We start from the raw sequence: 23,434 nt of genomic DNA on the forward strand, positions 1-23,434 counted from the left end.
GCAAAGGATCCACGGAAGATGTCCCCTCTGCACTCCTTTCGGGCTCCCTGTGCTCTTCTTACCCGCAGGCTTTGTTCCGCTTAGTTCTAAATAGAAATTGGTCTCTATTCAAAGTCATTTGTGTGTGTGTATGGGGGGAGGCCTAATGATTGCCAGAAGCCCTTCTTCCATTACCACCTATTTATATAACTTAGAGTATATGTGTTTATATTCACAATTCTGTCATTCCAAGGAAATCCAACTCTCAGGCTAAACTTCCAGGTCAGACGCCACAATTTAATACCACTTTGTCTTCTACTATACTGGAATAAAACCTCCTGAATGTGGCCCTGGCCCGTTGGCTCAGTGGTACAGTGTGGATGCCCCAGGTCTGATTACCAGTCAGGGCACACAGGAGAAGTGCCCTTCTGCTTCTCCACCCCTCCCCTATACCCTTCTCTCCCTTTCTCTCTCTCTTTTTCCCCCTCCTGCAGCCATGGCTCAACTGGAGCGAGTTGGCCCTGGGTGCAGAGGATGACTCCAGGCCTCTGCTTCAGGCATTAAGCATAGCTCTGTTGCAACAGAGCAATGCCTCAGATGGGCAGAACACTGCCTCCTGGTGGGCTTACCAGGTGGATCCTAGTTGGGGTGCATGTGGGAGTCTGTCTCTCTGCTTCTCCTTCTCTCACTGAATAAAAAGAAAAAAAAACCTTCCAAATGTTCCTAAAGAAAATCAACTTTAGCGGATTTCCAGATTTTCCTATGTGACACACATAAAACAAAGAGAACTCCTATTATCTGTAACTCAGATAAGAAGCCAAGTTAAATTAGGAAGTGATTATGCACGTATAAGAGTATGTTTTTCATGATATAGAACCAGAGAATTCATATTTTTCTCCTTAACATGAAAAGTGGGACAACCGAATACATTCTCAGTGATAAGACGGTGTGTGCAGGGGTATCCCAGAGATGAGTTCTAGAACTCAGTTATAGAATACATGGTCCCAGGTCCTCCGACTGCCTGCCTCCTCTATATGGCTATAACATGTAAAAGGCAATACCTTTAGCAAGAGCTCTATTACTTCTGTGTGGACAAGTCCATGGACTGGTTCTCCATTGATGTGTGTGATCAGATCCCCGGCCTTCAGGCCTGCCTGGCAGGCTGGACTTCCTTCTTCTACATTCTACAGTCCAAGAGGAGAGGATACATTTGTAAGCAAACAAATGACAACCCGAATGCCTACTGTTTCTAGTGGCAGACTATTCTGAGTCAATTAGCAAATGATTCTAAGCTCCTAAGAGGAAATCAAAAAGGCATGGTTACTACGCTGCTCACAAAAATTAGGGGAGCAGGGATTGTGCAGATACTCCGGTACTTTCAGCCTTTTGTATAGTGCATCTTCACCAATGAAATAAAAGTTGGTTTTGCATATCATTTGCATAATCAAACTTTCTTTGACTTGTCATTTGCTTTTCTGATGTTCTTGTTTAATAAAAAAAAATCAAATGCTTTTTTTTATCGTTGCATATTCATTTTGAAATATTCCCTAATTTTTGTGAGCAGTATAGTTCTACTGTCATCATCCTAAAACAGGAGCATTCCTATGGTTCCTTAAAAAAAAAATACAGGTGATTTGAAAAAGTAGGGTTTTTTTTTTTTGCCTTTAAAAATAAAGAATAATAAAAAAAAAGGATGGATATAGGACTGTCTTTGACTCTATCAGCTTGGTACAAAGACCGGACAATCAAATGTGAGAACTGGACAGACTATGAGAAAAGATCCATTTTTGCTAAGTTCCGTTGTACCATATAGGTAAAAGGAATGAGCGCTAAAGGAAATGGGACAGGTGAACAAATGCCAGCTGCAGAGAACACACATTTGCCGTTGGCTCTGTCTCAGCCAACCCATCTATTCCCCAGTCTGGCTGGGAGTGAAGAGGGACGAGGAGGAGCGATTGCTGGCCTTACCCAGACGATGTGGTGCACTGTATAGATGTCACTGTCTCCCACGTACACCCGGATGGCTCGGATGGTGAAACCGTAGTTCTTCCCTGAGCTATGGATGACGATGGGCTGGTGGGGGCTGGCGGAGGCCGCTGAAGAATCTCGGCTGGGAGAGGAATCCCGTGACGAGGAAGGGTCCGAGGACAGGGAGTGGGGAGACATTGGACTCCCCAGGGGGGAAACAGCAAACATATCTGCAACAGAGAAGCCAGTCACGCACACTGATCAGGGCCTACACAAACATGCATGCAGCCAAGACACCCCGTGTCAGCCCTGCTGGGGTTGGGAGCAGGGCTGCAAACAAATTCATTGGTTTCTAATAGAAAAATATAGAAGAAATAATGTAAAAATATTTCTATTGGTAAGTAGTATGGGTTTCAACACAGAAGCCTGTCAAGGGAATTTCGAAAGTGTCTCTATTTCAACTAGCTTTCATTTAATAACCTAAAGTTATAATTTCTTAGTTCTTTATGCTAATTAAAACACATGCAAAACTTAACTCCTCTCTCGCTGTGATATTGTTTAATGCATTTTATTTTAATTAAAGAAGTAAATCAAAATGCATGAATTTCAAGTGCACCCCATAGAGAACACTGTGGACAGAGTGAAAGATTCTTAGGCTCCAAATCTTGCCCTAAACCACTTTAACAGGGTCCTTTCCAAACACCGATGACCAGGAAAGAAAGTTTTAATTTATCAGCTGCTCTTTACAGTATTATTAAACTACTACTGATTAAAAAAAACAAACAAACCTGGATCTAAAAAGCACTAAAATGGCAACTTCTTTATAAAAGAATCCCTCATCACTATGGTTATAAGTGATTCTCTTCATATATCACCTGCATTTTAGTAAGGTTTCTGAGAAGACAATGCAGGAGAAATAGAGAAATGTTAAGAGGAATTCAGTTCACATTCCAAAACACTGATTCTACTCTGTTTTCCTTGTTTTAAAAGCAAACATCTTCTAATTTATAGTTTGTATCAATGTTCCAGCTATGTGAATCTAAACAGATTTTCACTGGTCATGTGAAACTGCATGCTATGTGTCTGAGAAAAGAAGAATCTACAAGAGAGACTGAGGTTTAATGGTGAGCTCAGTCGGAGCCAGGCTACAAACTGCCAGCGCTCCGAAGACTCGCCGGTGTGGTCAGCAGCCAGCGGCCACAGTGCGCTGGAAGTATCTACCCTCGTTTGTTCCAATTCTTAGGTCTGTCCCGAGTAGAACAATGAGCTGCTGTGTCACTATCCACGCCCCCGCACTCCCTGATGTCATGTGGCATCTCGGTGCTCTTTGGCTGGCTACCTTCCGTCTAACGAAGAGGGCAGATGGAAAGACATACACTGGTGGGCAAGGGACTTCAACACATGCAAGTGGAAAGAAGACGGGGCGGATACACAGGCCCAGACTGCGGACAGCCCAGGCCTGGATCCTTTACTTCATGACAGTTTGTTTCCCTTATCGTCCCAAGCTGAGTGACTGCCCTACTTTACCAAGATATGGGCTTTATCACCAGCTTCCAAAAGTGGACTGGACCAGGTCACTCCCGCCTTCCTGACTGCACTGCACTGCGGCCATGGCCCTTGGGTGTGAGTAGCTGCCCAAACTAGGGAGACGGGTGTTCGCTTTATGGTGCTAAATGGGATGCCTCCCAGAGAACAGAATAGAGTGAGCGCAACCCCCAAATGAGCATTTGTTGATACCCAGTTTTTTTCTGCACAAATTTGAATTTCAAAAAATGTAAACAATCTCTTTTATACATGGTCTGGATTCTTCCACATGCAAGCCATCTGTAATATAATTCAATTGTCACTTCTACTCTACTGCTGTCACTTGAGTGATAAGTCACCACCACCCCTAGTGTGTATATTTCATCTCTGCCAGCAAAATCACTGGACTCAGTGATTACTAGAGGCAAAATCAGGTTGATAGAAAAATACTGCAACTCAACGAAACTATAACCAAGCCCTGTTTCCTAATACAGGGCAGAAAACTATTTGACTACCAGTAGGAGGAAGCATAGCTCAACAGACAGGGCTGGGGAAACTTATAACTTCAGTGCTGTCTGTGAGTTTCTGCATCCCCAGAAATAAAAACGTATGTTTTCTGTGTCTACTTCCTCATTAATTACATGAGAAAAACTATACTTAGTTTTCCAACACAGTTGCTATAAACAGTTCTGTAAAGTATATAAATGATGTACCATGTAGGAGAGAAAATTCTTCAGGAGGGAACTTGATGACTTAACTTGGAAGGGGGAGAAAAGAAAAGGAAAGACAACAAATAAAAGAAACAAGGCTTTGTGGGAAGAAAGGCTGCCCCATCTCCTGATTCGGAAGGATGCGGGAAGCAGCGAGGCACACGAGCTCTCCAGGAGCTCGGGGGGCTGTGGGGAGGAGCTCTGGAGGGCTGGGCGGGGACCCCTTCCTTATTGCTCAGACAATCTTGCTCTTCCATCAGCATTCCAAACTGGGGCAGGGGAAGCCACATGCACATATCACACAGGTTCATGCGAGCAGACGTCTCTCTACCTCCTGGGATCATGAGGGACAGAGCACTGGCAGAAAGGGACTTTGTGACTTTCCCCGAGATTTTCTTTTTTTCTGTGCTTTCTAAGCGCTGACGAGCCATGTGAGAAGCGGGTTCGCTGGATGGCTTTGAGGAATTATCTGTACTGTCCACACACTCGCTCCGTCCATTTATCTGATCCAAGTGCTCTGAAAAACTGCCAACTGTACAAAGAAGAAGGGATAAACACGTTCAAGAAAATCTGGGATAGGAGAGGTGGGGAAAGAGGGGAAGAGAGAGAAGGAAGGACAAACACTGGGAGACATACTCCCAACGTGGTTCTTGATCCAGACGGTGTCAGCAAACATCAAAACACATGACTGGTCTGAGAAGGTGACGTGGAGAAGGAAAGATGACAGACAGAGGGGTCAATTCAGGTTTCATTCTACTTGCATACTGAGTCTGCTGATTTTCAATCGATGACGGACTTTCTAGAATCTGTAGTTTATAACCCATGTAGAGACAACTCCTCCCCCAACTCCACCATGCTATGAAGCAAATATCACCTTATGAACTCCATGACCGCCTACTGTCTGCTATCCTCTGATAACTATGGCCATCGCTAGGAATGCTGTTCATAATGGTTTTTGATATATGAGCATCATTTAATTACTTCATGTGGACTTCAGTTTGTGTTACATCCTCCCCTCTTTCTAATACACACCTCTCACTTGGCTTAGGCACATAACTTACGGAAAAGTCCCTGACGTGCCTCCTTTGACGTCTCACACCTTTCACTCTAAGCTCCTTGTACATCTCATAGGACAAGATAAAGGATATCACGGGTTCCATTACTCAATGGCTCACTACACCTTCCCAGCTTTTAATCTAGATGGTGTGTTGTATCTGTTGATCTGCCCTACAGTTACTAGACCAGTGGGAAAAAGACCCTTTCCCCTCTAAGCCAGCCGTTTCTTATTTTAAATTTTATTAACTTTTAATGTACACTGAAAGAGTTATTCTTAGTTATAAAAATAAGGACCTCCTTCAGCAGAGGATCAGAAGAGAATATAACCACCTAAAAGAATGCAGAAATGTGGGTCCGGGGACTGCACATACCCCGAGGAAGATAGTTCTCGGGCAGGGAGACATGCTGAGTCCCCCAGAGAGAAGCTGGACGGCCTCCCTTCTGGGATCCACTGCTGTTCCTCCACAGGCTATCAGGGTCTTTCTTCTTTCTTTTTAAAATCACTGATAATACATCTCTGTTCTTTCAGGAAAAAAAAATGCTTATTTTATTTTTACTTCTAAATGCTATATTATAAGCCTCTGCTTTAATAAATCATGTACACTATCATCACCTCAAGATATATAATCCATACAGAGAATTTAATACCATTATAAATGATCTTTTGAAAGACCAGCCAGCACATTTTAAAGTGCTGACCATACGACATTCTTTGCCATGGAAAGAGTTAGGCTTAATTAGACCCAACGAACATCTCTGTCACACTGCTACATAAGCACTGCTCGACTGCACAGCTGGAGTCTGGCCCTAGTTCACAGGAAGTGGCACAGACTCTAGAAGGGGGTCCAAGCTAAGGGAAGCCTGTGCTTTGGGAGAGTAGGCTTGGGCACAGCCCAGTTCGTGCCCTTCTATTGTGCTACGGGGACAGGAAAGATCCATGGACTTCCATCTACACCCATCGGACCTACAAAGGAAGACAGTTTTAAGGCAAGTATCAACAACCTTTCTCTACGCCAATCTCAATCTCACTTAACAGTACATCTATTCTATTCACTCTAAATAAAGAAATCTATTGCTGAAGGGCTTGGTAAAAACTGATTCACAAGTCAAACATCTCACCTCCGAAACCTTTAGCTTACTTCTGTGTAAGCTACAACCCCCCCCCCCTTCTCCTTTCTAATTTGGTCTGGATAAGATCACTGACAAGTAAAAAATGAAAAGCCGAATCTCTTTACAATGAATAATTTGTTGGATGCGATTGAGCACTACACCTAAGACACCATGACTTTTACTTTTCCCTTCTTTCAAGTGCTAGGAGGTCACGAGAGGAAGAGAACCAGGTGTAGCACTGGGACCCCGACACCTGGCGTGAGAACACGGCGTTCCACCCGTCTCCCCTCTCGCCTCCCCCATCCCAGGTCACGGCACTGTTTGCAAGCGTGAGCTTCTTTTCTGCCAACGGTGGATAATATCACCTTAATGTTCTAGAAATGTCAAGGGTTCTTTCTTTTTGATGGCAGAGCAAGATAAAAATCAACAAATTTAATTTTACTGCAGTCACGGCTCTCAGATTCCCTAATTACCCTTGGCTATGAGCAAATCAGCTCATCTCTCGACTCCGTGCAGCCCCCAAGGTCTTTGATTATTTTTAGTGAGTGTAAGGGGAGCCAGAGAGAAAGGTGGTTTGAATCTGTTAATCAAAATGCATGGCAGGACCTAGGCAGATTTTTTTTTAATTATGAAAGTCATCTATCAAATATTAGACACCATTCCCCTCCCCTTACCTCCTACCTTTCTGATAGTAAGGTAAAGAGACTAAGAGATCATCAACAATTTACCATGTTAAGAATAAATTTTAAGTGGAGGTAAAAATACTCTATTCAGAGTAAGAAAATAAATGAAGAAACTAAACTAAAATAAACTTAGTAACTGGAAATATAAAATACTGAGTTAGCTACATTTGATTTGATTACCAAGATGGACGAAAAATGGTCCAGGGTCCTAGATTACCATGCCGTTTCTACACTATTTCTACACTCCTATTCTTTTTGCATTTTAGAGTCAGGACAAGTGGAATTATTCTAATGGAAACAGAACTGAGGTGAAGGGAGAGAAAAAACCACACGTAACAATGTTTTCCCCATGATAAACTATAAGTACATATGAAACTCCTCTATAGAATCTATTTGTTTTCACTTTTTTACTGAATTTAGTGGGGTGACATTGGTTAATAAAATTATAGGGTTCAGGTGTGCAGTTCTGTAATACATCACAATGTATATATTGCATTGTATGTTTACCCAAGTCAAGTCTCCTTCCTAGAACCAAACTTTCACCCTGTCACCCCCCACCCCACCCCAGGAGAGAGTGTGAATAAAGTCCCCACTACCATGAATTATGCAGTCAAGTTTCCCACATTTGGGAAAATCAAAAAGGTCAGCATATTGGAGTGTAATGGATAAGTCTCGTCCTGGGAAAACCACCTTTGTGATAGTGATGTCTCCCCTGCTCTTTTTAATGAGGCTAGTATAAAACCAGCCTATGAAATTTATTTTCTTAAAATGATTTTTTCCTTTTTTGTAATTTAAGTGAGAGGACAGAATATAGACTCCTGCATGTGCCCCAGGGCCTACCCAGCAAACCCCATGTGGGTCCGATACTCTGCTCATCTGGGGCTGATGCTCGCAACAGAGCTATTTTTATAGCTTCTGAGGTAGAGGCTCCACAGAGCCATCCTTAGTGCCCAGGGCCAACATGCTCGAATCAGTTGAGCCATGGCTGAGGGAGAGGAAGAGGAAGAAAGAGAGAGAGAGAGAGAGAGAGAGAGAGAGAGAGAGAGAGAGAGAGGAGGGGGAGGAGAGGAGAAGCAGATGGTCATTTCTCCTGTGTGCCGTCAATGGGAATCAAACCTGGGACATCCACACCCTGGGTTGACACTCTACAACAGAGCCAACCAGCCAGAGCTTAAAATGATTTTTTAAAAAGAAATTTACTCTATGAATATTCAGTGAGTTTAACATTTTTTCATGAAAAAATCTTGGAATACTCATGGTTATCAATATAACATTGAATATGACTTAATGAAAACATTTATTATAGCAACCATAAGTCATTTTCATGTTTTATTTGTTTAGAAAAGCATAAATGTACATTGCTTCGTAGAAGGATGAGCTGTGCATAAAACTTTGATAAACCAAATGCCATTTTAAATGCACCTTATGGGCTCACTCTGAAGGAAGTGAAAGTTTGATTATGTGATGAGGACCAGCAAGTTACCTATGATGTATTAAGCATTTACCACGAAGACACTGTTTCTGTTGTCAGGATAGTACTTCATGCAAAAGTAACATTATGAAGTGTTCCCACAGAGAAGGCACAAGCCCCTGGCTGCCTCTCAAAGAGTCCAAGTGGTCTCAGGAATTTCTTACTCCAATTACTCCGAGATCGGGAAGGTAACTTTTGTCTGCAGCAGAGTAGTTTCATATGCACATAAAATACCAACCTGAACTGTGTCGGTACTTCTGACTGACCTCCCCACTCTCCATCCCAGATGCACAGGAGACATCCATGAATCTCACAGCTGTAAGCACACTGCCTCACCCACTGAGATTCTGGTGTGGAGACGTACGTTGCTCAGTTTGTCCCCTTAACAAAAAACTAACTCCATTTCTACCATCTATTTCAATGCAAGAGGAAAAGGTGGCTTTTGCTATACCTTACAGGTGATGCAAGACATTTTTTAGGGTAATTTGGACCACTGGACTATTCGATACCGTCCCTTACTCCTAACTTTGAGTTAGAGGCACCCACCACGAGACAGGCCTTCGCGGCAACAACAGAGAGCATGTTCCCTTCGTGTGTTCGGACTGTCCCTGCTGGATCCCACCGAGACCAGCAAGAATGGTCTGCTGTATGGTCGGGCACTGAGGAGGGGTCCGTGACACCCGATCTTAGTTCTTAGGGGCTCATCCCCCAAGCCCAAGAGGTTGGAGTCTAGAAGCATAAAACATCATCACCCATACACAGCTGGACAGGGCAGTCCCGGGACTGAGCACCCACAGTCACAGCCGGGACGGTGCTTGCTGGCAGTCACCATGCCCAGGGCTTACCTGACAGGGTAGAGCTGCTGATGGTGCTGGCTGGGGTTGTGACCTCGGGCTCCTCCTGAGCACACTCAGTAGGAGGAAGGGCTGGCTTTTCTGGCTCCTCATGGAGGTCTCCGGGGCAGGGAGCAGCTTCGTCTTGTTCTGCCTCTGTTGAAATAGCCAGTTTGGGAAGCAGGCCAGAACTGAGCTTATGTCTGTTGCTTTCAGTATCGGAAGAGTTGGATGTGGATAACTGTTGCCTTAATTGAAAACAAAAACAAGTTGTGTATATATATTTATATATACACCAGGAAACCGTTCAGGGTGCATTCTGTAAGAAACCAGGTAAAATGGAACTTACAGAAGCCTAACCGAGACCCGCCTAGAGCAGTGGTTCTTACAGTGCAGCTTCTAGACCTGTGGCATCAGCAGCACCTGGGACCTTGTGAAGAGATTCACGTTCTCGGCCCCCATCCCAGATCTGGGTCAGAAACTCCGAGGAGGGGACTAGCATCCTGTGTCTTCACAGGCCCTCCAGGTCACTCTGATGCACATTCAGCTTTAAGAACCACAGCTGTGGTAGCTACTGCTTATATTTTTTTCTTTTCTTTTTTATTTAAATATTGAGAGATAGAGAGAGATGGGAAGGAAGACAGATGAGAAGCATCAACTCGCAGTTGCGTCACTTTAGTTGTTCACTGATTGCTACTCACGCTACTGCTTATAGTTCTTAACAGGCGTCTCACATACATTTCAGAATACTCCGAACTCCAGCTCAGCGTTTCCGTGGAGGGTACAGTCGTGCTTTTGGTTTTGTCCCCAGGGTCTTCCTTCTCCTCTCCTGAGTTCTGCGTTATTCGGTCTATACTGCTGAAAACCTGGAAGGCAAATAGTCAGTGCTCACTCATGTCTTCTTCACAGAGTCTGTCAGGAAAAATACCCAGATCTCAGGAGAGAAACCTGAGCTATGACTTGAGATTGAACTGAGACTGCATGTCCAGAAGGTATTTTCTAATACTGTTTACTTGAGTCCTGAGATGAACGGTCAATGTATAATTTTTCTTTCTTTTCTGTGTTGTGGGGAGCTATGAATTCATCGCTCTGATAATGAACTCTGTCTGCTTACAAGCCCAGAGAGGCTCTGGGGCTCTAGGTCTGGGGATTTAGGCACACCTCAGGTTACTCATTAGCCATGAAGTCAGTCAGAAAAAGAAAACCGGAGAAAAATACTTAGTGGCCACCAGTTAGAAGTAGGAAGGAGAAAAATGAATTGAAATTGAGTGCAAAGAGAAAAATAAATGACCTGTTTCAAAAGTGTGTGTGTAGCCTGACCTGTGTTGGCGCAGTGGATAAAGCGTTGACTTGGAAATGCTGAGGTCGCCGGTTCAAAACCCTGGGCTTGTACGGTCAAGGCACATATGGGAGTTGAAGCTTCCTGCTCCTCCCCCCCTTCTGTTTGTCTCTCTCTCTCAATCTCTCTCTCTCTCCTCTAAAATGAATAAATAAATAAATAATAAAAAAAAGTGTGTGTGCGCGTGGGGGGGGAGATGCAGTCCATATTTGGTTGTGAGTCAGAGGTATTTGCTCAGCTTATAAATCACATATACAGGCAGGCGGCTTCCTATGTTGGTACTGGGATTTCTGAAGGGGATCAGAGCTTAGGCAAACCCGAAACCTCTGGTATCAAACCCGAGACCTCTGGTATGCCACCGGAAAGATGTAACGTAATTAGGAAGCTGAGAGCCCAGCCCAGGAAGCACTTCCTACTGCCCACCTCAGTTTTTAGCTGCTCTTGTAGCAATGGCCCTTAGACCACCTACCTCTACTGGGGTTAGGAGGAAAGTGGCTAAAAACATGAGACAGCAGGAAGGAAACAGAGCCTAGCGGCTGGCTTTGATGAGTCAGAGAACAGGTGCTGGGGAAAGCCAGCACTCGGTGAGATCAACGCTCAACACTCAGGTCCTGGTTCTGGGGCAGACCTGCCCCCACACCCTCCAGGGAAATGCCCACCTCTCTAAGCCCTTCCTACAAACACAGGAGGTTGTGCCGGTCAATTTACAGGGGCATTCTTGGTAGTCACTTAGAAAAAGATACAGAACACTAAAATCACTAAATGTAATAGAAGAGCTACACAGCAATAGTGAAAATGTCATCGCAGCAGCAAACACACAGCTACTGAAAATAGCGAAGGGAAGTCGGGTGCCTTCTACGTCCACCTCCATCTTCCCAGGGCCCGGTGCCCTGTCTCAGAAATATCAGGTTTCTTTGTTTTGATTGTTTGTTTTAATCTTACTTGACCAGCAAAAAAAAAAAAAAAAAAAAAGGCATCTTTCTCAAACATCAATTGTACTATCTCCTACCATTTCCCAAATTCTAGTCTCACTCCCCACTGGCTCTTTAATATAACTTACATTTTTCTGTTATTGGTTAGCAGACTTTCTCATTCTACAAGCAACTCTGCCCGAGGGTCTTAACTCATGTTAAGGACTAAGCCTTCTTCTTTGTGCTGTGGTCCATGTAGCACTAGGAGAAGGCTCTGCCACTGAGCACAGCGTTCTTTATCAGAACAGGAAAGAAGGGGGGGGGGTGCCTCCACAGCCTGGCCCTGAGCTACCCCAGGGCATGCAGAGCCTATGCATGGCTATGAGGTACTCCCGAGACAGGACTCTGAGGGGCAAGTCTGTGCCTCCAAGAAAATAAGATATGAATGCAACAGGGAAATATACTACTGAGGGATAGGGGTTCTGGATTAATAAGATGGTGAGGTCACTTTTCCTAAAGAAAATGAAATTTTAAGTATAGGAGATCCCAACCTCCATAATACTGCAGGTGCTTTTTACAACTGTGTCCCACTGTAGGGCACCGACCCTCTGGCCGGTGGCAGGGACCCTCAGCGAGACCTACATTTCACTTACTTTTGAGAACCTGTGTGAACACGAGGAAAATTGCCTTATTTCCACGTTAAAGTCTTCATCGTTTGTGTCATCTTCCTCCTCGGTCTCCATGTGATGATACTTCTCGGACCGAGCTACAGAGAAATGTGAGGAAAGAGCTCCGATTACTCAGAATGCCAGCTTCTAACTTTGGTATTTTCATTATTGGTTTCTGTATCAAAGCAACCTTATGTTTAAGAACTCATAGGTTCTAGACTGGAAGGTTCTAAGAGAAGTAGAGCTATTTTTCTGCAATGCTCTATGTCAGATATGCACGTACTATCAAAATAACTTGTGTCATCTTCGGATTCTAGCTGGGGAATGAATTCTGCCTTCTGTCTCAGCAAACTATTCCAGTCCAAGGAACGGAAGAATCGATGCTGTTTGACCTCATAAGCGCCACCTGGGGGTAGAGAGTGGAGGAGAAATACAGAGAGGAAAGTGTTAAACTGTCCTTCAAGTAAAGGTAAACATCATTTTTAAAAGCAACCTTCCAAGTCTGACCAGGCAGTGGAGCAGTGGATAGAACGTTGAACTGGGATGCGGAGGACCCAGGTTCGAGACCCTGAAGTCGCCAGCTTGAGTGTGGGCTCATCTGGTTTGAGCAAAGCTCACCAGCTTGGACCCAAGGTCACTGGCTCGAGCAAGGGGTTACTCAGTCTGCTGAAGGCCCACGGTCAAGGCACAAATGAGAAAGCAATCAATGAACAATTAAGGTGTCGCAACAAAAAACTAATGATTGATGCTTCTCATCTCTCTGTGTTCCTGTCTGTCCCTATCTATTCCTCTCTCTGACTCTCTCTCTCTGTAAAAAAATAAAATAAAATTTAAAAAAAAACAAAAGCAACCTTCCCACCTCCCCCCAAAAATCAATAGAGCAATAAAGAAGTCATAGAAATCTTATTTTTTCATTCTACATCCAAAACATCCCCAAACCTCCCCATAATCTATCAGCAGATTTTATATTGTTGAAAGCAGTTGTTATGGCACAGTTCTTCATTGTTAATTTTTCCAGGGCTTCTTCCGTTTTTTCAAAGGTAAATGATGTGGCCACTTAAAATCACATTATGCTGAACCTGGGGATGTGGATGCAGGTTGGCCCAAAACACATTTGCTCATTACAAACCTAAAGAAATTCTAACAAACCACTAAATGTGTTCACAGCAATATTTCCCCAGGAGGTTGGGTTAATAAAGATAAATTTTCCTAAACAGAATATAATGGTTACCATTCAATTTTATTGGATTGCTCATCAATAGACGTGGGAATTAGATTCTGTGGATTACAGATTCTTAACTAAGAAACAGACAAACCCATTTGATAGATTTGTAATGCACAGAGTAAAAATCAATCACGATTCCTAAGTTTTAGGCTTCTTTCTGTCACCTCAGCACAATAGTATGATTCAGTGAAAGAATGTTTTTAACTCACGATTTTAAAGAGTGACTTTGAAGGGCCTGCCCCATGTAAAGAAAAGAGGGTACACACATTATAAAATCATAATGCGAGAATAGGGCAGCTGCCCTGCCACGGACATGCCCACTATTGATGAGGGCGATGAGGCAGAAGCGCCCTAAAAAACATCAGGAAGAGAGAGAGTTCTCCCGAGACTAATACCAGGTCTAATCAGCCTCCCTGCCAGGAGATGCCCTTCTAGGTGTGATGTGCATGCCTCCTTAGTGCAGCTGTCAACCATACTTCTCATCCTGTCCTCAGTGGGCCACGAAAGGAACAGATGAGAAATGTAAGCGGAATGAAAAACAGGCGTGGGTCTTGGAGCGGGGGAGCGGACTGGCTGTGTGCCCAGCAGGCCCTTCCAGCACACGGTGCAGGTCTCAGCGCTAAAGCCGGCCAGGGGAAACGTGCTCTGAAACAACGGAGTGGAGGGAAAAGAGCAAAGGTGGGGTGTCACCCCCCAAAAGGGGGGACAGATCCTTGACCAAGCATTTGACTAGACTCTGTACCCAGGATCCTATGCAGGCACTCCCTGGGCTCCCAGCACAATCCCGAAGCCTGATGCTGATGACAGCAGCTACAGCACGAGCAGCTGCCATCTGAGAGCTAACAAGTGTTGCCCTGGATGTTAGAGGCACTGCGTTTCCTTTAGTGCATCACTGAAAGCAAACCCACAGAGGAGGCATTATCAACTCCATTTTTGCATGACTAAACTAAGAAAAAGCAACAAAGTATACCGAACCATGAGCCCCTGTAAGGTTTAGATGGCTGAGCGAAGTCAGTCTAAAAACACCCACATCTACGCTCTGTGCCTCACTGCCATTTGCCTTATAAGGGGGCAGCATGGTTTAGTTCGCATCCTATCCTGCTGCCTTTCTTGTATCAATTTGCAGATGGACTCACAATGGATAATACTGGGAAGCTGAGCCAAAGAGCCAACTCTCGAGGCTGTCCTCACGGCCCCTTCGTATAGTCCAACGTCAGTCCTCCGTGCAGCCCAGCCCTCCTCCCGCCCAACCAGTGTCCTCAAACAGCTGCCAGTGACGTCTTCTTCTAGTGCCCTCATGGAGAAGTTAAAGAGCTTAAATATTTATCTATCCAACGTCCTCATTGTGTCAGTGATACTGAGGTCCGAAGAGTCAAGCTCTATCAGTGGTCAGCACACACTACACTGCAACGACCATCATGTTCATAGGCCTCACCAAATGGCAGCTCTGCCGGTCTGAGGTCACCCAGCTTCACCCAGAAAAGTGCGGTTCTCTAGCCAAGTGCTCAAACAGCACTGCTGAACCACAACCAGAGTGCCTGGTTTTTCACACCCCCACCTGCCACTCTTTGGAACACAGCTGGTGATAATCATATAGGACACCTGGGTCATCCCCAAGGAGTCACAGCCAACTGCAGACCCAGCTCACATTTCTCACCCTTTGGCATTTGTGCCCACTGAAAAAAGGCTGCTTATCCCTTGGTCTTGTTTCTCATGCACCTTTGGAGAGATGAGGAACAAAAGAGTTAAAAGGACACACTGTGGGAAATTATCTTTGTTCTAAACTGTTGGTGCAATAAGGATGATGGCATTATGAGCCAAATGCAAGTCACCGGACAGAGGAATTCATGCAAATGACAGCTCTCAGAAGAATTCACCGGGTAGAGAAGAGAAACTGATTACTTGTTGAGCTTCTATTCTGTACAAGGTTAATGTACAGTACTACAATAGATACCTTCACGAACATGTTTGCACTGAGTCCTCACAATAATCCTGTGAGGTATAGAACATGCCCATTCCCACAGATTAGAAAACTGAGATTCATGGTAATCAAGAAACTACTCCAGACCGTTAGTACGTGGTGGAAGTACATGGCTCAGGGGTGGAAGTCAGGCCCCTCTGAGCAGCTCTACAGGCCAATGAGCCAGGCTGCCACTAAATATGTTACAAGTTCAAAAGTCCAGTTCAAGTACAAGCTCCCAAATTGCAAGTTATGCTTTGTCAGTAATGTTCTCCCTTGAGTTTTTCTCTCCTTTCATGGAAGTTTCTTAAACATCCATTATGTTCTTCACAATCCTTTTCTCAGCCTTTCCAGTCTCTTGGGCAAATGTGCATTCACACATTTTCACAGTGCATTATTTTGCCTGCTAAATATGCATTAAATCCAAAATGCTGTCATTGGAAGCAGCATGGCAGGCCTGCGGGACTCTCAGCCTCACTCTCTTGAGTCCCCTGGGACCCGTCACATTGGACCTGCCTGTTGGGCAGGCACTTCTTGACCATGCTAAGAGGTTGGGCGGGGTCTTCCCAAGGTCTCCTTTGCACTTGTGCTAGGAGATTTGTTTCTCAAACTGTCAAACCTGAAAAGACCGACAGTAGCAATCAAGAAGAAATTGCTCAGTGATATCTTGCAGCACATAATATATAAATGTGGACGCGCTGACAGTCGTCAGAGCCCTGTCTCATCAAGGCAAGCCCAGTCAGGAATTCTAGTATTCTTGGAGGAGCGAAATAGGCAAAATATTAAGTGGGAAAACTCTACAAACGGAAACATGAACACTGAAGGGAAGGGGACTCATCAGAAGGTCTGGGCTGATTTCAATAAAATTTTAGTCATACCTGAGGACAACACTTCTCTGGGACAGCTGATTGGGACATATCAATAGATATTTGTATTGTTGCAGGTCAATCATAAATTGCCATTGCCTCTCATATTTGGCTCAAACGAATAAAAATCACTCCTCAAAACTCTGCCCCATGCAGAGCCTTGACACCAATTCTTTGACAGCTCCTCTTATCTCTTGAACCATAAAGCAAATCTGACTGCAGGTCACAGAGGGTGGGAGATAACAAGTTTGCTCGTCACTCAGTGAAGAGGAAAAGCAGAGAGCACTCTGCAAAGGGAGGAGCACCACCACCTCCTCTGTGGCCTCTGTCCAAAGGGGACAGCACGAGATTAAACATGCAGAACATTAAAATGACAATGCCAGTGTCATACCAGGTTCTAGGAGGCAGAGAGGGGATCTCTTATCCTCACAGTGAGCCTGGGAGGCGGCGCTGCTACGCTTACTTTTACGGATGGGGACACAGGCACAGAAAGGGAAATAACCTGCCCATGGTCACACAGCTGAGATTTAAGCTCAGTCTGACTCCAGCCCTCGAGCCCCTCCCGTCCCTTTACAGTGCTGCTCCTAGTTTAAGGCACACTCACCTCAAAAAGGCCAAGAGGCACACCACTCCAGTAGGAGGCTCAACCCAAAACAGTTTTCCCAACGGAGCCCTGATTTTAAACTCTGATTCTCTAACTCAGAGTCTGTAACATTTTTCTGTAAAGAGACATACAGTAGATATTTTAAGGCTTTGGGGGCCATATAGTCTGTCCTGACTACTCAACTTCTTCACTGCAGAATGAAGGCAGCCAAAGACAACAGGTGAATAAATGGCGTTGCTGCGTTGCCCGTTAGTTTTCACGTATCATCATAATCTCTAGCGGTGCAGCACTCTATACTTATGCAAGCACAGGACTCTCCAACTAGAGAAGCTATGGAACAATGTGGATGGAGCACAAGGTAAGATAAATATTTGGACCTGTTGCAGATGGTTTGTGTCTTGAAAAAACGGAGGGAGAGACTCATTTCTTCCATATTTTCTGATATCTCTATTAAAACGGAGTAGCATGATCTACTCAGTAAACAACCTATCAAGCCAATTTTTACAGATGGAAACGGAATATTGTCTACAGTGTGTGTGTGTGCTGTATGTGTTTATATTTAATATTTGGTCTCATCTATATAAATCCACATAGTGGGGCAGGCTGGGACTCTATCTTGGGATCTCTAAGTCTGTCTATTTATTTTTTATTTTTATTTTATTTTTTCATTTTTCTGAAGCTGGAAACAGGCAGAGACAGTCAGACAGACTCCCGCATGCGCCCGACCGGGATCCACCCGGCACGCCCACCAGGGGTGACGCTCTGCCCACCAGGGGGCGATGCTCTGCCCATCCTGGGCATCGCCATGTTGCGACCAGAGCCACTCTAGCGCCTGGGGCAGAGGCCAAGGAGCCATCCCCAGCGCCCAGGCCATCTTTGCTCCAATGGAGCCCTGGCTGCGGGAGGGGAAGAGAGAGACAGAGAGGAAAGCGCGACGGAGGGGTGGAGAAGCAAATGGGCGCTTCTCCTGTGTGCCCTGGCCGGGAATCAAACCCGGGTCCTCCGCACGCTAGGCCGACGCTCTACCGCTGAGCCAACCGGCCAGGGCTAAGTCTGTCTATTTAGAATACAAGGGAGAAAGGAAGAAAGGGAGAAAGGGAGAAAAGGAGAAAAGGAAGCAGAAATTAAAAAACGGTGGCAGAACTGTCAGGAAAAATAATCAGCAACTAACAAATCTATTACCTCCTTAATCTTGAAAGTCAATAGTTTTCTATCCTCTTTCCTGGGCCTTGGTGTTGCTCACCATGATGGAAACAGCATGGTTCAACCCCAGGCACTCATTTCTAGTAATTAGTTCAAGAACTGATAACCCATTTCAAAGCCCATAGACAGTAACATGCTGGGTCAAATCCTTCTGAAAATACAGATTAAAAAAAAATCCTAGACACAGAAAAGCTCCACATCTTTAATCCTCTGTTTCAAATTATTTAAGATGCATGCTTGTTAGGACGAAAGAGTTACATGGCCCTTGAAGTTTCCTTCCAGAAAAATTTTATTTATTGAAACAAATTAAGAATAATTTCTGCTTTGCAAAACAAAAACAAAACCAAAACACAACAGCAGCAAAATAAATAAATAATAAATAAATAAATAAGGACAAATACACACTACCACCCAATGTTCCTCATGTGTGTACTGCACTAAATCAGGAAAAAAAAATACTATTGTTATAGGTGGTCATGTTCTACATCAACTAACAGATGTTTCCTATGCAAAAAAAGAAAAATTACAAACACAAATCTCTGAGAGTTCCACATAGACGCTATTTCTTGCGCATTAGCAAAATTAAAACATATGTGCTCTAACCTGTTCCCAGCCTCTCCAGGGGATTCTGCCTGAGAAGCAAAGTAATCAGATCCTGGGCGTCGGGCGGCGGTGCCTCATCCTTTTCAGGCCAGTTGATCTCATCTAGAAGGAACAGACGCAGTTTACAACTCTATTGCACAAATGGTAGTCTGCATCCCAACAGCATGGACATGCCCTGACAGTTTGGTCCGCATCCCAACAGGATGGACATCCCCTGGGAGTTTGGTAGAAATGCAGTCTTTCGGGCCCCACCCCCAGACCTACTGAATCAGAACATGCCCTTTAACAGGATCTTCAGTTGACTTCTAGGCTCAGGCCAGTTTTAGCAGCACTGTGTCACAGAACATGAATAGCATGGCTTTCAACAAGGCAGGGAGGGACTATTTCAATAAGCGGTATCTTTCATTTGCCTTTCTGATTCATTTTTCTTTGGCAGAATTGGTTCACAACAAATTACTCTTTTTATTTACTAAATGGACTTAATACAGTAGAAACTCTGAACACCTGCATTTCAGGTGGTCACCTATCCAGGGGTCATTTGAATGAGACTTTCCTACTATCTTCAGCCATAGAGTTCTGCAGCTCCAAGAAGCAAAAAGTAATCCTGTAAAAATAACTATTTCTAGAGACGAAGAAAAGGTCAAACAAAATGCTAATACTGAAGAAGGAAAAAAAAAGTCAAAATAGTCATATAAATCTGTCATAAATATTAGACTATGTTCTACATTCTAAAGGCGTTCGCCTGAAGATAGGTGTGCATGCTTGTGTGTATGGAAATGCAATAAAAACATGAGTTATTTCTGTGTGTGCCTGCCTCTAGCTTCCTCTGCTTTAAATCTGATTTGGAAAATAAAACATGAATATGCATCTGAGCCGTAAGGCATCGAGAACAAAGCCAGCATTTGCTGCTTGTGTTAATTAAACAGTTGATTCCTCTTGCCATTCAGGCCTTGGCGTATCAGAAAACAGCCTAGTTATAAATCCATAAACAGCTCAGATATTGTATAAAAGGGTTATTCACTGCAGGCGACTCACAAATCTACTTTGTTAAAGTTTACAAATATGTCTCACTCGCAAAGTCAATGCCAGAAAATAAAGCTGTGTTTAAAGGGCTGCAAAATAAAATTTCCTGTTTCCACTGTTAGAACCTGTACGCACAGTCTAGAATGGACTAGAGGTAGGTGATAGAGATATCAGTAATAACTGACAAACTTTGAAAGAGAGAGGCCTTTTTGATCTATGCTTAGGGGAAATTTACAAAAACAGCAGGTAGGGTAGTAACAGAGCCTATTTAATTATCATTTAGTTTTGTCACAAGCCACATAACAATAGTGAGGGTCAGCCTGCAGGTTAAGATCTAAAGCTTATTGAATTTTAAATGAAAGATGAACAGCTGTTACAGAAATAACATTACGCCATAACAACTACCAATGAAATCATTAACAATCTGTGGATTAAATTTGCTTCCTTCCCATTCTCATTATTTATTATTTGGTAGACATTTGTTCTAGGATTTATTACATTTTTGTTAATTTCTTCATTGTGCCATTAAGTATTTTTTTTCATTTTTGTAAATGTTACCCACATTAACCTTCTCTTCCCTGGTGCAGTTCTGCTATTATGGAAAGGAAGACTGGACTGCAATCAACTCATTTGCAAGTCCCACACCATTTTCTTTTTCAGAAAATACACACCATAAAAACTGGTTCCATTGCCAGTACATTTCCAATTTCCACATTAACAAAACTTCCTCAGATCAATTTTCACCCAAACTGCTCTCTTGATATTGTGAAAGTCAGTTATGTGCTACGATGAGTAAATTCTTTTAATCTGTTGGCTAACCTGTTTGATAAGGTTAATATTTTAGTTGTAAATACGGTGATACTTCATAAAACTGCATTAAATAGCTGCTTCCCAACAGTGGCTTAAAGGTAATTTCTGATGATATTTACCACTGATGACTTGTCCAAATAGCTCTTCCGGAGTGTCCCCAAAGAATGGCACGCATCCAACCAGAAATTCATAGAGGATAATCCCCATGGCCCACCAGTCCACAGGTTTCCCGTAGCCCTGCCTCAGAATCACTTCTGGTGCAATGTATTCAGGTGTGCCACAGACCTAAGAAATGATTACAATATTAGAATAATTGGAATATTAGACATCAATTAAAATGAGCAAGAGGGCTAAGCATCAATTATTTTTCCCAGAGTGCACCTGCTCAACCACATGGAAGTAAATCGACAAAGAACTTAGGAACAGCCGTTTTAAGTCGGTACCCCTAATGCCAAAGGCAAAAAAATAGTTAAATACCAAAGAAAGGAAGTGTAAAAGTATACTCTCATGTCAAACTATTTGTAATGTGTCACTTAAAAGTGATCACTTCACCCTGTTTGGCAGTTTTACCTATTTTACAGTATTAAAAACATTTATAATCCTTAAATTGAAAATCTTAAGTCTTTTTCTAGCTGAATCTCTCAGAGATAGTTTCACCATTTATGTGGCCAAAATATATTCCCACACTGGATACATCACAGAAGCATGACAGTTGAGATGTGTTTACCTTAAGTAACTTTACAATGAACAGATTGTGGGCACATGGTAATGAGGCTTAAAGGGAAATGGGCCATGGCTCAGATTTTAGCGCCCGTGATTGCACAATGCATCATGAGTTTCACGAGTGCTCTTCTGAGACTCCTGAATTCCTTACAAAAACAGTTTTCCATTTGTCTCTCTCACACTCTCACTTGTGTGCAATTAGGTCATTCGTCTTGCTAATAGACTATAATGTTGGGGGAGGAATGTGGAGGAATGGACAGTTCAAAGACAGCCTGGGAGAAAAATGGAGGCAATTTGCACCTTCTTAGATGTAAGGCTTATACAGACATCTAAACCCCCAGTAGTAATGTGACGATGGCCTACACAAGTTCATGCCGAAACTCACTGGCAATATGGTACTTTGCATTTCTCTGTAGAACTGAACAGCAAGCAAGCTTACCTGTTTGTCTAGGAACTCTCGAGCATCCTTCTCAATATGACCCTCATAAAGATTGGTAGTCATGCTCATTAGTCCCACCTTGGATAATCCAAAATCTGTCAGCTTTATGTGCCCCATGGAGGTGACCAGCAAACTATGGAGCAGAAGGACATATATTACAGCGCTGCTTTAAAGCTTCTTCTATTTTTCTTTTTAGTGCTCTCCCTCCTCTGGTTAACTCTAAGACTATTTAGTTCATAGGTGTCAACCTTATTAGAAACATAGCCTGGGAAGAAATCAATTCCCACAGAGATGTCAAATACTGGCATCCGACAGCTGAGTGGCATTCAGCAGGGAGGGCCAGAGAAGAGGCCCAGCTAACCTTTGCTGGAGCAGCCCCATACAATATCATCTACAACCCAAAGCGCTTACAGGAATTCAAGAGTGGAACCCTGTTGGGCAAATAAGACTGTAAAATGTGATTTTTACATTGCTCACTTTTATTGTTAAAAATGGTCACTGCCAGGCCCTGGATGGTTGGCTCAGTGGTAGAGCGTCGGCCTGGCGTGCAGAAGTCCCGGGTTTGATTCCCGGCCAGGGCACACAGGAGAAGCGCCCATCTGCTTCTCCACCCCCCCTCCTTCCTCTCTGTCTCTCTCTTCCCCTCCCGCAGCAAGGCTCCATTGGGAGCGAAGATGGCCCGGGCGCTGGGGATGGCTCCTTGGCCTCTGCCCCAGGCGCTGGAGTGGCTCTAGTCGTGGCAGAGCGACGCCCCAGAGGGGCAGAGCATCGACCCCTGGTGGGCAGAGTGTCGCCCCCTGGTAGGCGTGCTGGGTGGATCCCGGTCGGGCGCATGTGGGAATCTGTCTGACTGTCTCTCTCCGTTTCTAGCTTCAGAAAAAAAAAAAAAAAAAAAAAAAAAAAGGTCACTGCCCAGGTGAAACTGCTAATTACCTTCCTGCTTGGGAAGGGCCATTGTTATGCTAATGTTGCTGGAGAAGGGGTTTTCATGCCAAAAAGTTTTAAGAGAAGAGAAGAAGAAGGAGGAAGAAGGAAGCCATGTTTTTGCAGAGTTTGTGCAGAGAGGAGATGGGGAACTAGAAGGGACTGAGGCTGGTGAGGGACCTTTGATGCTAGGAAAACCGGAGAAGATTCTCCTGGTTGTGGAACCAGAGAATGTGTGAGTGGGTTTTGGAGCCCTCTGTGTGTTTACTCGTTGGCAAGGTGCGAGGCTAGAATAAAGGAATGACCCACCATTTTTCAGCTCCACAGTTTCTTTACCATCTGTCCAAATATAATGTGAACCTGTATCTGAATGACCACGACGGCCACAACTACTGGCCATACAAACCCTGACATCTATTTTCAGAATAAGAAAACAGAAGAGAAAGGGCTACCAATAATATTCCATGTCACACATCAGGAACTAAGATAAGCAACCCATCTGTGACTCAAAGGAGACGTAAGATAAGGAACTTGGACAGGAAAATGTAGATTTGTTTCTGATTTCAACTTCTGGCTTGAATTTAAATTTCTACTCATTAAGCACAAAACCTACATTTCTTACACATGCAACAGACTCATGTTTGACAGTTCATATATATTTTTAAAAATTTTCATTTTGGGGGAAAATTTTTAATTAATTAAAAAATAAGAAAATAGAGGAGCTGGGGAAAAATGCTACTGAAAGGAAATATGCTAAAAATCTAATAGCTGCCTTTGCTCAATAATGTTGTACATTAACAAA

At 43.8% G+C, this 23,434-nt stretch overlaps 1 protein-coding gene and 1 non-coding gene across 10 annotated transcripts in view; both read right to left on the bottom strand.

Annotated features, from left to right (window-relative positions):
- The window catches only part of MAST4 (microtubule associated serine/threonine kinase family member 4), a 627,450-nt gene that overhangs the window by 15,518 nt on the left and 588,498 nt on the right, over positions 1-23,434 (bottom strand). For 6 of the 9 annotated variants that reach the window (XM_066241988.1, XM_066241987.1, XM_066242019.1 and 3 more), the window contains 9 exons: positions 21,709-21,841; positions 20,666-20,831; positions 18,714-18,815; positions 12,536-12,658; positions 12,238-12,350; positions 10,073-10,200; positions 9,347-9,582; positions 1,948-2,177; positions 1,041-1,163 (listed from right to left, as the gene is read on the bottom strand). In XM_066241988.1, coding sequence (XP_066098085.1) covers positions 1,041-1,163; positions 1,948-2,177; positions 9,347-9,582; positions 10,073-10,200; positions 12,238-12,350; positions 12,536-12,658; positions 18,714-18,815; positions 20,666-20,831; positions 21,709-21,841 — 1,354 coding nt within the window. Of the gene's footprint in view, positions 1-1,040; positions 1,164-1,947; positions 2,178-4,512; positions 4,714-9,346; positions 9,583-10,072; positions 10,201-12,237; positions 12,351-12,535; positions 12,659-18,713; positions 18,816-20,665; positions 20,832-21,708; positions 21,842-23,434 lie in introns of all 9 variants that reach the window. The other 3 variants (XM_066242046.1, XM_066242037.1, XM_066242056.1) reach the window with 1 other exon arrangement.
- LOC136321425 (U1 spliceosomal RNA) lies at positions 7,597-7,753 on the bottom strand. The gene has a single exon (XR_010728674.1). It is a non-coding gene; the product is annotated as a U1 spliceosomal RNA (small nuclear RNA).

This window comes from Saccopteryx bilineata, chromosome 1 (genome assembly GCF_036850765.1).
Source record: "Saccopteryx bilineata isolate mSacBil1 chromosome 1, mSacBil1_pri_phased_curated, whole genome shotgun sequence".
Lineage (NCBI taxonomy): Eukaryota > Metazoa > Chordata > Mammalia > Chiroptera > Emballonuridae > Saccopteryx > Saccopteryx bilineata.